A 15,740-nucleotide genomic window follows, 5' to 3' on the forward strand; every position below is an offset into this window, starting at 1 on the left:
TGTAAATCATACATATCACACCACTCTCCCATAGGGAAGAAGCTTACTTACTAAGATGTTTTGCAAAAGGATAAAACCTTCATAATGACAGCTTCAAGCCTCCATAGATGTTGGTCTTCCTTGCCCCACAGCCAGGACACCCTCCTGCTGCCACCCTCAGAAACCTCTCAGCAAAGGCCCATCATCAGGTTTTGCAGCCTTTCAGCTTCAATCACCCCCTGGATCCCAGGTTCTTCTGCTATGTGAGACAGGCAGCAGATCCACTCCAGGCATCATACAAAATAAACCAACACCCTCAAGAATGCTTCTCAGCAAAAGCATCATCATCAGGTAATCCTCAGCGAAGCGCTATGCCAGATCTTGTCCAGGGAGAAGAGCAAAATGAGGCACTCCCTCAATAGCAAGCAGCTGCATGAAGCCCTGGGGAAGGCTTCCAACCTTCCAAAATACCAGACTCAAACCTTCCCACTTATTAGCAATCCAAACAGCCAAGCTGTTCACTCTTGAGCTACAGCTATTCCACCTCTCCAGGCCATCATCATGACCTGCATTGTCATACTTAAAACCAGGTTCATCCGTCTCAAATTCCAGTCTACACAATTTCTTTCTTCTACACCAAGCCCTCACATCTTTTACTATCTCCTTTTTTAAACTGCTTTGTGGCCCAAAGAGATCAGAAGAATAGATTCCAGCTAGGCAGAATTGTCCCTTCCCATTTCTGATAAAGAAGGAGTAGCTCTGTCCATTTTTACTCTCTGCAAGATTCACCTTCACCCATCCCATAGGAGGTTTGCACCAACTTTCCTTCACAATTTTTCTCTGCACACCAAACCCATCTACCCTTCTTAGAATTACATTCCAGTTAGGGGGAAAAGGGTCCCACATAGGCCACCTACTTGTTATGCATTCTGCCACAACCTTAGCCACTTTAAATTTGATCCTTGCTGCAGAGATATTCATGCCCCCATATTTGCACTGAGTGAAACTGACCCAAATTTCCCATATTATTATCATTGGGAGCCTTTGAACAATGAACCTCTCCAATCTATTCTTGACTTTTCTCCCCCACCAGCTATAACACACTTGCTCCAAGTACCTTATCTGCAGATTAATGCCCAAGGATTTTGCAAAGTAGCCCCAGACTTCTCTAGCTATTTCTCCTCTACAAAATACATGCTGCAAGGAGCTTAAAGTGGGACTTGAACAACAACTACACCTGGAAACCACATTGAAACCAAATCTAATCAGTACATCATCCATTGGGATTTTCCTCTTGAAGACTCTCCAAGACAAGAACGCCATTTTCCAAGGCACATGGTTTGCCCATATCTTCCTACTCCAGTGTTTATGACATGCTTTTTCACCCAATTGCTTTCTCTCAAATGCTTTTGCAGCAGCGAAGCTAAACTGTCCCTTAGTATCAGGTTTCCAAGTAGCAACATCTTGGACCCCATCCCTTATCCTCACTCTGGCAGTCAATCTTCTCACTCCTTCCCCCAACTCCCCCACTTCCCATCTTTCCCCTCTGAAGAATTCTCTCAAACTTTCTGTAGCTGTTCTCTTTCCCCCTATGTTCAGAACTGATGCTATAGCCCCCTCCCCTGACTAATTATCCCACCAAAAATTCACCAATCCTTCCCCAATTTTCCATTCAATCTCTCTTTCCACTCTATCCCTTGCCTCCACCATTCTCCTCCAAACATGTGAGTCCTTGTACTGCCAAACTTTACAGACTGGATTAGATCTTTTACAGTATTTTGCTTTCAAGTAGTCCCCCCACAAGGACTTTTCTGTTCTAAAATGCCACCACAACCTTGTTCCTGATGCAGCTATCATTTCCTTTAGGCTAGTAAATCCAACCCCTCCCCTATCTGTTGCTTTTGTCAATGATTCCCATGAGCTCCAATGATATTTCTGCTTGCCATCCACTTTGCCCCAGAAAAAGTCAGCAAAAATCCTCTCTATCTGTTTGATCACAGCCTTTGGAGGGTTTATTGCTGAAAATATATACATTGGCAGAGCTTGAAGCTCTGATTTGATCAACACTGCCTTGCCACCTGGCGACAGCAGCCTAGATTGCCACCCCTTGCATCTTGCAGATATCCTGTCAATTAAAGAAGAAAACAAGTGCACTCTTTTCCTACCAAGATATATAGGGCACCCCAGGTATGTGAATGGAAACTCCCTGTGTTGGCATTTTGTTGTTTTTTTCACTCTCTGGATCACTTCCCCCCTCACTTTTGGATGCATATAAAAGCCACTCTTATTTTTGTTCACAAATTGACCTGATTGTTTTTCATAGCACTCCAAGGTTTTCATCACCTCACTCAATGCCCCCCCTTTCCCAGAAGTAAATATGATCATATCATCTGCAAATGAGAGATGATTGATCCCTGGACCCCCCTCAGCTTGTGAAAAAGTAACCCCATTTTTTCCCAAAAGACAAGACAAAAGTTCTGCTGCTATTATAAAGAGACTTGGGGACAGTGGGTCCCCTTGTCTTAGACCTCTTGTTGAGTGGAAAACACCATGTTGACTACCATTTACCACAACTGAGTACCAAATGTTGTTGATGGTTCTTTCCACTAACTCAATCCATTTTGTACAAAAACCAAACTTTTCTAGGACAGCTAAGACACATTTCCAGGACATCCTGTCATATGCCTTAGCCATGTCCAGTTTTAGAACCACATCTTCATTTGCCTCCTTCATTCCATGGCACAATTCTTGTGCCAAAAGTATGTTGTCAATTATATTTCTTTCCTTCACAAATCCAGCCTGGGATGGACCAATTAGTCTAGACAATATCTCTGCCAACCTTGTGACCATTATTTTTGAAATTATTTTGTTGCAGAAATTGCTAAGACTTATTGGTCTAAAATCTGCAAATGTGGCTGGATTTGGGGTTTTAGGGATTAGGACTATTGTTGTGTGTGTTATGAATTTGGTCAGGGCTTTACCCTCAAAGAATTCTTTGATTACCTCATATAGATCCCCCTTAATGACTTCCCAACAGCTTTGATAGAATCCTCCACCAAATCCATCAGGACCAGGTGAGCTGTTGGGGTTCATATTGAAGATGCAGCTCCTTATTTCCTCCATTGAAGGTATTTGCACCAGCTTTCCATTCTCTTCCTCAGTCACTCTTTCCTGCAAACATTCAAAATTGGTTAGATCAAGCTGAGTCTCCTCAGCTTCAAATAATTTCTGGTAGAACCCCACTGCCAGATTGGCTATCTGCTCTTGTTCCTCCACCCACTTTCCCTTTTCATTTTTTATCTTATGTATTGTCTGTTTTCTCCTTCTTTCCCTCACCATCCCATGAAAGTATCTTGTATTTTTTTCTCCCTCAACCACCCACTGCATATGTGCCTTTTGTTGCCAATATTTCTCTTCCACCGTCAAAGCCTTTTTCATCTCAGCTTGTGTTTTTTTATAGAGAATCAGGTTATTCTCAGAGGGGTCATTCTGCAACCCTTTCTCCACAGTCTCCATCTTCTCCTCCTGCTCCTTCACCTTCTCAAATATATTGCCAAAAGTTTCCCAGTTCCATTTTTTCAATTCCATTCTCAAATTTTTTAACTTTGTTTTAAGTCTGAACATAGCATTTCCTTGAATTTCTTGACTCCACACTCCTTTTACCACTGCCATGAACTGCTCATGATCACTCCAAACATTCAAAAATATAAATGGCTTCCTTCCCATCTTTATTTGTGCTTCCATATTGACCACCATTGGAGAGTGGTCTGAATAAGCCTTTGATAGATACTGAGTATATGTTTTTCTCCCATCCTCCCACTTATTGTTCACCAAGCACCTATCTAACTGTTTCCAGACTGCTTGATCACCTTCTCTCCCATTCCACCATGTGTAAGTCCCACCATAATAGGCAACCTCACTCAACATTGCTCTGTCAATACATTCCTGAAACTCTTTACTCTTGGCTATTCTATAGGGGGTACCCCCCTTCTTTTCCTCAACCCTCAGAATGCAATTAAAATCCCCCATCACTGCCCAACTATTCTGCCCTATCTCCCCCTTAGCTAGGTTTTCCAGACAGTCCCATAGTTCCCTCCTCTCTCTCACATTACAGCTTGCATAAACAAAAGACACATATGCTTCTTTTTCCCATTCCGCACTCTCAATTTTTATTGTCACCACTTGCTGCCTCACCTCCACAATGCTCACAGTGACATCATTATTCTAGAATATCCAAATTTTCCCATTCCCTAAGCTTTTTGTTACATCCCACCCCATAGACAAGCTTTGCTCTTTCCTATGGTTTTCCTCTCTCATTGGTTCCAGTAGACACAGTACACTTGGTCTTTGAGACCTCACCAAATCCTGATTCTATAAGGGGTGCCTTGTGACTTTACACCCCTTACATTCCAACATATGACTCTCATTCTATTTCTTGAGATGGCCCCTCCCCTTTCCTCTCTTTTTCCTTCCCCCTTTCTTCTTCCCTTTCCTCCCCTGTTGGTATATTTGATTGAGATATTATATTGAGATATTAGGTTGTAGAGGGCAAACATGGTGAAATTTTTTTGGAAAATTTGGAAATTACAAAAATGTCTTCATAAAACCTTATTTATATTTACAACTTGAGGAATATATTTTTAAAAATGGAAAGTAACGAACAGAGTTTATAACTCCAAAATAATTGAGGAATCATAAGTGAGGTTTTACCATGATAATATAAACATTATCGTAGCATTAATTAATGATAAATTAATATTCTCAATACAAAATTATCATACAAACATGCATGCATCAATGTCTTGATACTGAACAAATTGCCACTGATGATGATTTATTCCATCTTTGACCTTGTGATTTTGTGCAAAATGAAATGGGTCTCAGTTCACAAAAGCTTTCATTAACTTGGGCTGAATGTAAACCTACACATCATATCACGGCAAATTATACCGTCAACCAGGGTGCACAATGCATTGTGCGCTCTGGCCCAAAACGACGTCGTTTTGTACCTTTTCGCGTGTTTGCTGTTAACTCTTAAAAAAAAAAGTCATGTTTCGAATGTACATAATTGTATAATAGAATACACAGAATTTTATACTTGAAAACACAGAATTTTATAACTGAATACACATAATCTAACATAATACATAATATACATAAGCTATTAACATAATATACATAAACTCTTAACGTAATACACATAAACTCTTAACTCTTAAAAAAAATCCATGTTTCGAATGTACAGAATTATATAATAGAATGTATAGAATTTTATATATGAAAACACAGAATTTTATATCTGGAAACACATAATTTTATAATTGAAAATTCCCATGTTTCGAATGTACAAAATTATATAATAGAATGCACAGAATTTTATACCTGAAATTAACAAAACGACGTCTTTTTGTTAAGCGCGGGACGCACATGTTATGTGCGCCCTGGTGCATGGTATAACAATTGTCATATCACCAATTGTTATACCATGGACCAGGGTTCATATTGCAACCTTGATACAAAAATTTTGTATCTTCAGTTAATACATTCTATACTTACAGTTAATAGTTTTTGTACATGTAAACAAATAACTTAATAATTACTGACACATAATAAGATATCTACAGGTACAGATCGAAACTATCAACTGAAAGTACAAAATGTGTCAACTATAGATACAGAATCTCACTTGATATTGCTGACACATAATATTGATAGCTATAAGTACAGAAACTATCAACTGCAGGTACAAAATGTGTCAACTATAAATACAGAATCTTAATGTTATTTTTGGACCAGAATCTACAATGCAAGATGGAACCTGATACATGGTATAATTTGCCTCATATCACAAAAACAATTTACAAAGTTGAAATATTAATAATAGCACTGTACATGCATGCCATATAGCACAACTATAAACTATTTCACAAAAGCAAACATAATACACCACTACTAGCAGGAGAGGAGAGACAAACATTACTGAAACAGGAAAGCACTACTGCATATATATATATTCTGAAGCTCACAAGTGATGATGCTATAAAGTTCCCTTATCCGAAAAATGGTCCTAAAAGAATTTCAGAGGGCTAACTTAATTCCTTTGGCAGCTTGTACATGCTGCCCTCTGAAATTCTTTTATGACCATTTTCAGATAAGGGACATTAATTAGCACCATCACTTGTAAACTTCAGAAAGCGAACTTAATTCAATTCGGAAAACCACTCATTTCAGCAGAACTCGGAACTAGCATAGATTGGTATTTCTTCAAACAGTGCTGCTGGTGCTGGGAGAAGCAGAGATTTGGGTGTCTATCACTCCACCCCTTGAAGTGCTCCCTGATTTTGAATGCCAAGTTGTGTCTTCAACTGTGGAAATCTCACCATATGGTTCAGGCCGATATCTGCCAGAAGTAAGCTGCTTTAGTCTTTCCTTTAGATCCTTCAATTCAAGTTCTTCCTTTAGAACCTTCACAACTTGAGTCATGGTCGGTCTTTGATCTGGATACTGGTCCAAGCACAACATTGCTAATTCTAACATTGTATCTACCTGTTCCCAATCGACGGTATTAGACATGTTTCTGTCAACTAGATTCATAAAATGCCCTTCTCTATGCTTTTCGCGTGCTGCCTGCGATCATACACAGAATGCAGCTAATAGAATTTGACAATGCTAATAAATAATGCTTTTATTATAGTGATCAATATAATCATGTAAATTAAGATTGGCTCACCACATCTGGAAGGTACTCGGTGTCAACCCCACTGCTAGACATTGAAGTCTTTTCTTTCATTCCACTGACAACTATGAGCACAAGAACTCCGAAGCTATACACGTCTGCCTTTGTTGTTAAGAGGTCATATTTCGCGTATTCAGGCGCCATGTATACCCTGCAAAGTGCTTTCGGGTAAGAATGTTCCATGCGAATCTATTGGATTGTTAGCTTATTTACAATTTTAAGAAAACATCAAGAGATGGTTGTCCAGAAAAAAAGAGGGACCAATTAAGTATCATTACACTGTTCCTTCCAACCGCGACTTTCCTTGGTCATGGAGTGTGGAAAATCCAAAGTCAGATATCTTTGCATTGAGATGTTCGTCAAGAAAAATGCTGGTTGGTTTGATATTTCCATGGACAATTTTCTGCTTGCACTCGTGAAGAAAAGCTAGACCTTCTGCTATGCCAAGGCAAATGTTGCGCCTTGTTGGCCAATCTAATTTCAACCTGTTTGAACCTGTGAGGAAACTACCATCGTTTACTGCTGCTAGACATGCTAAAGTGAAGAAAAACTTCAGTATAAAGGCCCGCAGAGATAGAGGCACTACCAAAAAGTGCGTTTTGGAGAGAATTACGACCTATATCTTCATAAACAAGCAACAGTTGGTTCTTCTCTGCAATGCATCCTATTAACTTTACAAGGTTCGGATGTTCCATGAGAGAAATTGTAGAATCCTTCTCCCTAAATGCCCGAATTATATCTTTTGTTGCTGAAACCTTTTCAACTGCAACGACAGTTCCGTTGCCAAGTGTAGCCTGAATTGAAATTCAGTAGCTAACAATGACACTTCTATAACATCAAAATGGGAGGAGCTCATGGAAAAACTAACCTCATAGAAAGTTCCAAAGCCACCCTCACCAAGTTTGTCCTTGAAATTCTTTGCAGCAGCTTTTAGTTTTTGGAAGTTGTAAAGTCCCCCAGGATACAACTCAACCAGTCCTAAAAGAAAACTCGGTGGAATAAATCGGACAATCAACAAAGGGCAATGAATGCTGGAAATCTTATTGTGTAGCCCCCCTCCCCCACAACAACAACAACAACAGTATTATTAGCCAAGCCAACAGTTTTAAAGTAGAAGTTACCTTCATGCAATTTGTCTTCCATTTTCCATAAATAAACTATCAACACTATCAGCAGAAGTAAGGCAGATAATGAGATTGCAGCCATCTGTGGAGGAGGCATACCACTCTCTATAGCTGGATCAGGAATTGCCATCTAGAAATATTAGATAAGAAAAGTAGGACGCGAATTGGTGCACTAGGTAAAGAATAAAATAAATAAATACGACTTACAAGGATATACAGAAATTGCAGATATAAGGGGACCATAGTGATCTGTCGGGACTTCCGATGAACCCTTCCCTGACCAATATAAGTGAATCTCCAGTCGACTATTGTTAACTATAATATTTTCTATTTCCACAGTGTAAGCCTTATTTACACCCCCTGCTTTATTTTCTATGTTGAAACTTTTCAGTACATTCTTCCCCTGCAATTACAATCAGCTTTCAAGATTCGAGTTTGTCAACTTATAGTGCAATGATTCTATTGGTAGTTGTACCATACCTGGATATCCACATCAAAAACACGGCCAGATTTGTTGATATATGGGGCTTTGTAGTCATCGCTAACTAATTCAGCAAAGTGAAGTTTCACAGTGTATCTATCATTTCTTAAACAAAATCCATAATACTTCAAGGAGATTGGGGATACACGTGCTGTACTGTAAAGAGGTCCATCATCAACACCAGCAATGCATGTATTGTTGATTATGTATGTGTCAATCCAGGGTCTTGATAATAGGTAAGTTCCCATACTACTAAAACCCCAACTTGAACTGCTACTCAGAAAGAAAGTCGAACTTCCATTTGAACTCAGATCACCTTCATAATTAGTTCCATTGATTGGCATTGATTCACCACCACAATTTATATATAGATGGTCTACTGCAATGGAAACCAAAGTGTCATTATATCTAAAATAAATGTTTCTCTTTAGAGTTATAATAGCTTTATCATAATATACTTACACAAGTGTTCTTTCTTGCTGCAGCTATAGCCAACTTGTTCCCAATGTGTAGCCCTAAAATATCAAAATAAACACAACACGGGATCATCATGCACTTCAAACAAACTAGTCATCTGTTTACAGTATTTATTTAGGATGAGGTGAGTGGGTGGGAGGAATAAGTGTTCACCACATGAAAAGAAATTGCTTACATTTCATCGGACTTGAGGCATGAGAACAAGTTCCTGCAATAGAAAGATCCAAAGTATGGTCGATTTGCAAAGTAAGAAGAATCAAAACATTGCACATAAGGAAAATGCATTATAAATCAAAGGATAGTCAATTGGAAATCCTCACAGGTTTGATGAGTTTGAATTTGTAATTTCTGTGACATTGTTTGTGAACAGATTTTCAGATACGTCGCTGCATTAAATGGAAAGAAAACAATAAGAACAAACCACTATTAATTATCATAGGTGGAATGGAATGGAATGAGAACGAGAGTGACGACTTGGCTTAACACTTTTGGTTCAAATCCTACACGATGAGATCATTGTTGCCAAAATCATTAGACATCAGCTTCTTTAATGTTGATTTTTATTATAGTGAGGAAGTTGATCATTAAGTTTGGGTTCAGAGCAATTACATATGCCCAGTCGAATTCATTATCCATGTCGGAATTGTCCCATTCAGTTCATTTCCTCGGAGAAATCTGAAAAACAATACAAAGACAAAGATAACATTTAAAATATTTTTTGTGAAACCAATAAAGCATGCAGGCCAAAATTCTCTGCAGGGAAGAACATATGTAGTGTAAACTCCCTTACATGTATTTTGGTTGGCTGGAAACATCTTTTGGAATTTCACCAAACAAACGGTTGAAACTCAAGTCCCTGAATAAGAAATGGAAAATGAAAATCAAATATGTTTTTATTCACAAAACATGCAAAACTTTTCCAATGACACAGAATAATTTGCAAAAATATACTAACAGATAACTTACAGATAATTCAGAGTATTTAGCTTCCAAATTGTATCAGGAATAGGACCAGCAAGCAAACATTTCCTCAATGTCCTGAAAACCGAAGATAATTCATAAGATTATGGTAGTGCTTCAAGGAGAAACAAGTAAATTCAGTATGAGCTAGGAGTGTACTAGAAAGCTCACAGATATTTCAAGGAATTCATCTTTGAAAAATCAGGAAACTGAAACGGAAACTCTCCTTCAACTAAATCACTTACAAGCCTGAATATTGATACGACAGTGAGAATTTCACTAAAATTTGCATGTAAAGCCAGGTGAAAAGATTGGTCAAATTTTTTACAAGATCTTACAAATATTGAAGTTTTGTCAAATTTGAGATTCCAGCAGGCAGAGGGCTTTCAAAATTGTTCCCAATCAGAACCCTACTCGAGAATTGAAGATCATAAAATCGATCACAAGTTTCTCACAGATATATCAGCACAGGTCAGTCAATCATATGCCTTACAAGTATTGGAGGTTCAGTAGTTGGCCAATAGAATCTGGGATTCGTCCAGTCAAGTCGTTCCCTCGAACATCGCTGAAGAAATTTTGCAGATGACTCATTGATCAAGTACAAATACTCTTACACCAAAATATTGCAATGGTTGAAGTGTTTGTCAAAAATGAAAAAGGAACCAAAAACAGCCACTTACAATTTAATCAGCTTCTTCATATCCATGATTCTTAGCGGCAATGCATCAACAAATTTGTTATTTTGTAGATATCTGAAGTCATTTGTTAGTCATCAAGTAACGGCTTTTTGAGTAGTATTGATTTTATTACATGTAATATCTGTTCAATATACTTTCTTAATCAGTTAAAACAACAGAGATCAATCACAATACTTTCTCAATCAGTTGTAAAGAAGTGAGAGCACTGAGATTCAATCCTGTATCATTTCTTCAAGAAGAGTCACAAAGATACTAATTGAGCATAAGATTCTTTGGCAAAGTAAGGGCATCAATTGTTTCAAATGCATCATATCAAATCAAAAACATTGGCAACATCCTTTATATCTGTTACACATATAGAATTTTTCACGAGTATTCCACTATTACAATTATAACTCTTCAGTCATTAATATTACATCTTGATTTAAAAGTATTACATTGTACAATTAAAGTATAACATTTTTCCTAATAAATAAGTATTACACAAGTAAATGTTAAATCTCTAAATATTATTACATTTTAATTTAAAAGTATTTCATTTTTCTTAAAAACATTATGTTTTCTCTTATAAGTAACAAACTCAACTTTTAAAAGTATTACATTTTTCTTAAAAGCATTATGTTTTCTCTTATAAGTAACAAACAACGTATTCATAATTAGTATTACATCTGTCTCATTTTACCTATCATGTTTATTATTTATTGGTCAAACCAACTCTTTATTTATTTTTTATTTTTTTGCATATTTTTTAATATTTTAAAATTATTTTTTATATTGATTTGTTGTGTTTGATAATACTTTTTAACCAAGTTTCTAAATTTATAAATTTTATATATACTAATACTAAACTTAATATTATGAAAAATTGAATTAAAAATAACTTCGATTAATCCCCATTAATCAAATCACACACATAAAATAAGACAGATAAAATATTATATTTTATAGTATAAGTATTACATTTTCATTTTAACATGACCATCTAAAAGCATTTACTTACAGATTCTCAAGACAAGTTAGATTTCCAAGATGGTCGGGTAGAGGACCCGTGAGTTCGTTGTCACTAAGGTCCCTGAATAACAAAATGGAAGTGCAAAAATTGATCAAGTACATATATGATATGTTCAAAATTCAGAATTGATAAATTTCAATGTTACATTCATGTGGCCTTACAAAGTCACCAGGCTCTTAAAGTTCCCCACTGCACTTGGAATTTTTGCTGACAATAAATTATTGCTCAAATCTCTGAAACAACAAACAAAACGTAGAAAATGAACAAGAAAGAAAGATAACAAAACGGATCTGGGACAAGTTAAACTTACAGTGAAGTTAGGTTTACGAGGGAACCCAATTGAACTGGAATTGAACCATTAAATAAATTATCAGATAGATCCCTGTAATTCAAACCACAAATACATTTCAGAAGGAGTTAATTTTTGAATTAATCATAGCATGTTATTGCATTAAGACGATGAAAAATGATAGTAAATATAATATCACTCGTAAATTAAAAATTAAAAATATCAATATAATAGACAAATTTTTGGAATTCCTGGTTTGTTGTCAACAATATTCACATGACATTTGGTTGGTTTGAAGAATTAAAAAAAAAAAAATATATATATATATATATATATATATATATATATATATATATATATATATATATATATATATATATATATATTCAAGTGTTTGATTGATTTAACAAATATTTTTAAAAAATATGTAATAAATTATACCCAATAATATAAATAAATATAAATTTGTAAAAAATAGCTATTTTTAAAAAAGACAAAAATAACTATTGGCAGGGGATCAAATTTGTAAAATATATTTCGTGAAATAAAAAGTGAACCACATAGTAAAATATACTTATTTTGTAGAAATATTATTATATGTTTATCCTATTCAGCAAACCAAACACAATATAACAAACAATGTTTTGTTTTCTTCCGATCCATCTTAGGGACTAGGGAGTGTGGGGTTAGCTTACAAGAATTCCAACTTCATATCACCAAGAAAGGGGGGTATTGGTCCTTCCAATGAGTTGTCTTTAAGATCCCTGTCAATTACCATGGAGTTTAGAATAATTTAAAAAAAAATGTTTATGTTCATATATTTATTAATATCTCATCATATAAAGAATTGGGTAAAAAGAAAAAAAAAAAAAAAGATAAATAAGTTTTATTTTTGTTCAGAGAGAACTTACAAATGCTTTAGATTCGTTAGATTTGCATATGACTCCGGAATCTTGCCAAGAAACTTGTTTCCATACAACACACTATAACAAGTACAACACACATGACTATTTTAACTATACTTTGTAATAAATATTAAGAACTAAACATACTAGGAGTAAATATACTAGTTCATGGTGCATACAGTTTACTTAGATTTTTAAGTTCTCCGATCGTTTCTGGCAATTCACCTTCAAAACTCCGGTATGAGAAACGACTACAACATATTTGAAGAAAATCACATCAATAATAATCCCATAATTATACAATTAGCTAATTGGACAAAATAACCTTGATATATAGCATACAAACTTAGCAAAGACCCTAACAAAGTATACATATAGTAAGAAAACAAATATTTTCTTAACAAAAACTATGTAATATATCGTTAATCTAAAAATATAATAAGTGTGAATAAATGTTATACCCTTCATTTATGTTTGTTTTTTTCTGTTAAGTTTTTTTTTTAATACATTATGCTATAAAAGTTGTACTTTACAATATTTTAGACAAACATACTCATACCATTATAATTTCCGTTATCTTTTTCACTATTGTTACCATGCACATGCATCCACCATATATTTTCTTATCTTCTTCAATAATAATAATATATACAAATTATATATTGGAGTATGTTAGTTGTTATTTTCTAAAATATAAATATCAAATTTATAAAAATATTTTACATTATTATTATTATTATTATTATTATTATTATTATTATTATTATTATTATTATTATTATTATTATTATTATTATTATTATTATTATTATTACGTACAATAATTTAAATATTTAAAATCTAAATAAATTTAAAATTTTAGTATAAAGTATTAATATTGGGCACTTATTTTTTGCGCATCGCGCATAAAACAATACTAGTATATGTATAAGTGCTATATAATTAACAATTTTCATATTCTTAAAAATTACCAATCATTTAGAATAGTAACAGAGGTGTCATCAGACTATATAGTAGTTGATATTTAATATATTTATTTTATTTGACACATATTTCATTTTCTCTATCTTTATTTCGCTAATCAAACGTCAAACAAAAGAGAAAATTATAAGAATTATTTGGAATATATCTATTAAAATAAAACGAATATACATTTCTGTCACCCGGCAAATTTTGTCTTCGAGATTGCAGTCGCAAATAATAGTATTTGTTGGATTAGGGACACACTTCTCGCTAGAAATCAATTTTGAACATCCAAGCAATTCATTGATGGCAGCCTCTGGCATTTGAATGCAATAATTAAGTTACAATCAATAGATAATAAAAATAAAAAATGAAAAATGAAAAATAATTTCTATGTAATAATGTTGTTATTCTCAGATCATATATATCGCTTAATATGTTTTCCTATAATTAAATTCTTTTAATGCTAATAAACTCTTTGCTTTACAGGAAATCTTCACAGTCACTGCTGAGTTTTCGATGAAGCCAGCCTTGTGACACTAGCCACTAAAAGGAGCATAAAGTGGTAAACTAGCTCAAGTTATTTCACGGGCTCAAATCAATAAGGACTACAAGAAGATAAACCAAGATAGGTTGTGGTTACCAAGTCTATCACCCGACCAACTCGCACGGGAGTGCACCCAATGAACTCTTTATTTACAACGTTGTTGTTACTTTACATTTTTTTTTTTTTTGAAAACTGTTGTTACTTTACATAAATAAATCAAAATTATTAATTATGTTTTTAAATGCTATATAATAAATAAATAATATTAATTTTGGAAACAAATATTTGAAATGTTAAATCCATTTACCACTAAAAGAAATATTTCTTTTCAAATTTGCTATTATTACTATAATAATAATAATAATAATAATAATAATAATAATAATAATAATAATAATAATAATAATTATTATTATTATTATTATTATTATTATTATTATTATTATTATTATTATTATTATTATTATTATTATTATTATTATTATTATTATTATTATTATTATTATAAAATAACAAAAACAACAGCTAGGCTAGGGAGGGGGTTTAGTGTTTGTGGTGGAGGATCGCTGGTTTGGCTGATACCAGATGAGAATTCAAGATTTCTGATTCAACGAAGAAAGATAGAATTACAAGAGTGTATATCTGAAACTACCTCTAACTGATCCTATCTAACAGGTTATTAACAATTGACTAATTCTAACCACATATAAACAACCATAGGTTAAAACATAAATAATAATAATACTAATATTACTCACAAGAAGTAGTTTTTTAGAAGTAATAAGATGTTTTCTTAAAAAGTATTATTTTCAAAGCTACTATTATTAATTCATTAATTTATTATTACTTAACATAAATAATAGCTTTGGTTTATTTAATTTGAGTAAAAACAAAACTTTGAAAAGAAAGAATTTTTATAATTAAAAAAATTAAATTTTGAAAATATATTTTATGAGATTTTTTCAAAGTAATGATAATATTAAATATGTTAACAAATAAATATTATATCTTTTTTTTTTTTTGAAAACAGAAATATTATTTCTTTTTTAAATAAGAACTTAAGAAGTAGCTGGGGTTTGAGCCTCTGTGGAGTGGTATTGACTCTTTGTATTTCAGTAGGTTGAGAAAGTAGCTATGTACAGATACTGCATTGTAACAGAGTCGGTAGTACTTAAAAAAAAAAAAAAAAAAAAAAAAAAAAAACTTAAGAAGTGAAAAAAAAAAAAAATTTATTGCATAAAGATAATTATTTTAGAATATGGAAAGATGAATAAAGTATATATGGATATCGGTGTATGTATAGTAATCTAAAGGAAAAGAATATTTATGGGGACTCACTATCTTCGGTGCCAAGAGGTTTATGTCCATCGCCGTATGTTGTAGTGCAGAATGTTGTACTTACACTTACTTCTCCTTCTCCCATGGTTAGTTGACAGTTGAGAGAGAAGAGCAACAACACAAACACCAAAAACTTCACCGTTTCCATCTCTCAATAATTGACTTAGCTTCATTCAATTCTAATTGCTTGCTTCGTATCTCTTAATTGACTCCACAACCTATCATCCCCTC

The 15,740-nt window shown here is 33.9% G+C and overlaps 3 protein-coding genes across 3 annotated transcripts; all 3 read right to left on the reverse strand.

Moving 5' to 3' along the window:
* Window positions 1-348: 348 nt before the first annotated feature.
* Window positions 349-4,296, reverse strand: LOC109162453. Its single transcript, XM_019311154.1, has 3 exons — window positions 4,246-4,296; window positions 1,702-4,203; window positions 349-1,605 (listed from the first exon to the last, which is right to left on the reverse strand). The coding sequence occupies exons 1-3, from the start codon at window positions 4,294-4,296 to the stop codon at window positions 349-351; spliced, it is 3,810 nt and encodes a 1,269-aa protein (XP_019166699.1).
* A 1,526-nt stretch (window positions 4,297-5,822) lies between these two features.
* On the reverse strand, window positions 5,823-9,166 carry LOC109162468 (probable LRR receptor-like serine/threonine-protein kinase At1g53430). Its single transcript, XM_019311170.1, has 11 exons — window positions 9,118-9,166; window positions 8,973-9,005; window positions 8,783-8,835; window positions 8,320-8,699; window positions 8,047-8,242; window positions 7,837-7,950; window positions 7,584-7,693; window positions 7,302-7,509; window positions 6,994-7,210; window positions 6,710-6,866; window positions 5,823-6,606 (listed from the first exon to the last, which is right to left on the reverse strand). Coding segments are annotated over exons 2-11 (1,800 nt in total). The 5' UTR covers window positions 8,975-9,005; window positions 9,118-9,166; the 3' UTR covers window positions 5,823-6,243.
* A 1,080-nt stretch (window positions 9,167-10,246) lies between these two features.
* Window positions 10,247-15,657, reverse strand: LOC109162454 (probable leucine-rich repeat receptor-like protein kinase At1g35710). Its single transcript, XM_019311155.1, has 10 exons — window positions 15,510-15,657; window positions 13,814-13,940; window positions 12,841-12,912; window positions 12,668-12,739; window positions 12,452-12,520; window positions 11,778-11,849; window positions 11,629-11,700; window positions 11,456-11,527; window positions 10,438-10,509; window positions 10,247-10,322 (listed from the first exon to the last, which is right to left on the reverse strand). Exons 1-10 carry the CDS (start codon window positions 15,655-15,657, stop codon window positions 10,247-10,249), a joined length of 852 nt encoding a protein of 283 aa, XP_019166700.1.
* Window positions 15,658-15,740: the final 83 nt, after the last annotated feature.

The sequence above is a fragment of the Ipomoea nil genome, unplaced genomic scaffold (genome assembly GCF_001879475.1).
Source record: "Ipomoea nil cultivar Tokyo-kokei standard unplaced genomic scaffold, Asagao_1.1 scaffold2942, whole genome shotgun sequence".
Classification (NCBI taxonomy): domain Eukaryota; kingdom Viridiplantae; phylum Streptophyta; class Magnoliopsida; order Solanales; family Convolvulaceae; genus Ipomoea; species Ipomoea nil.

Excerpts from the sequence above, each read along its gene's own strand:
- LOC109162454 (XM_019311155.1), bottom strand. The coding sequence starts at position 15,657 with ATGGAAACGGTGAAGTTTTTGGTGTTTGTGTTGTTGCTCTTCTCTCTC. Across the intron at positions 11,850-12,451 it reads GATATGAAGTTGGAATTCTT|GGATCTATCTGATAATTTAT; the intron begins GTAAGCTAACCC and ends TTTGAATTACAG. Across the intron at positions 11,701-11,777 it reads CTCGTAAACCTAACTTCACT|AGATTTGAGCAATAATTTAT; the intron begins GTAAGTTTAACT and ends TTGTTGTTTCAG.
- LOC109162468 (XM_019311170.1), bottom strand. Across the intron at positions 8,700-8,782 it reads CAGCAAGAAAGAACACTTGT|TAGACCATCTATATATAAAT; the intron begins GTAAGTATATTA and ends TTTCCATTGCAG. Across the intron at positions 7,694-7,836 it reads GGAAGACAAATTGCATGAAG|GACTGGTTGAGTTGTATCCT; the intron begins GTAACTTCTACT and ends GTTTTCTTTTAG.
- LOC109162453 (XM_019311154.1), bottom strand. The coding sequence starts at position 4,296 with ATGAGAGAGGAAAACCATAGGAAAGAGCAAAGCTTGTCTATGGGGTGG. Across the intron at positions 4,204-4,245 it reads GCTTGTCTATGGGGTGGGAT|AATAATGATGTCACTGTGAG; the intron begins GTAACAAAAAGC and ends TGGATATTCTAG. Across the intron at positions 1,606-1,701 it reads GGCAGTACAAGGACTCACAT|TCAGGGGAGGGGGCTATAGC; the intron begins GTTTGGAGGAGA and ends TGGGATAATTAG.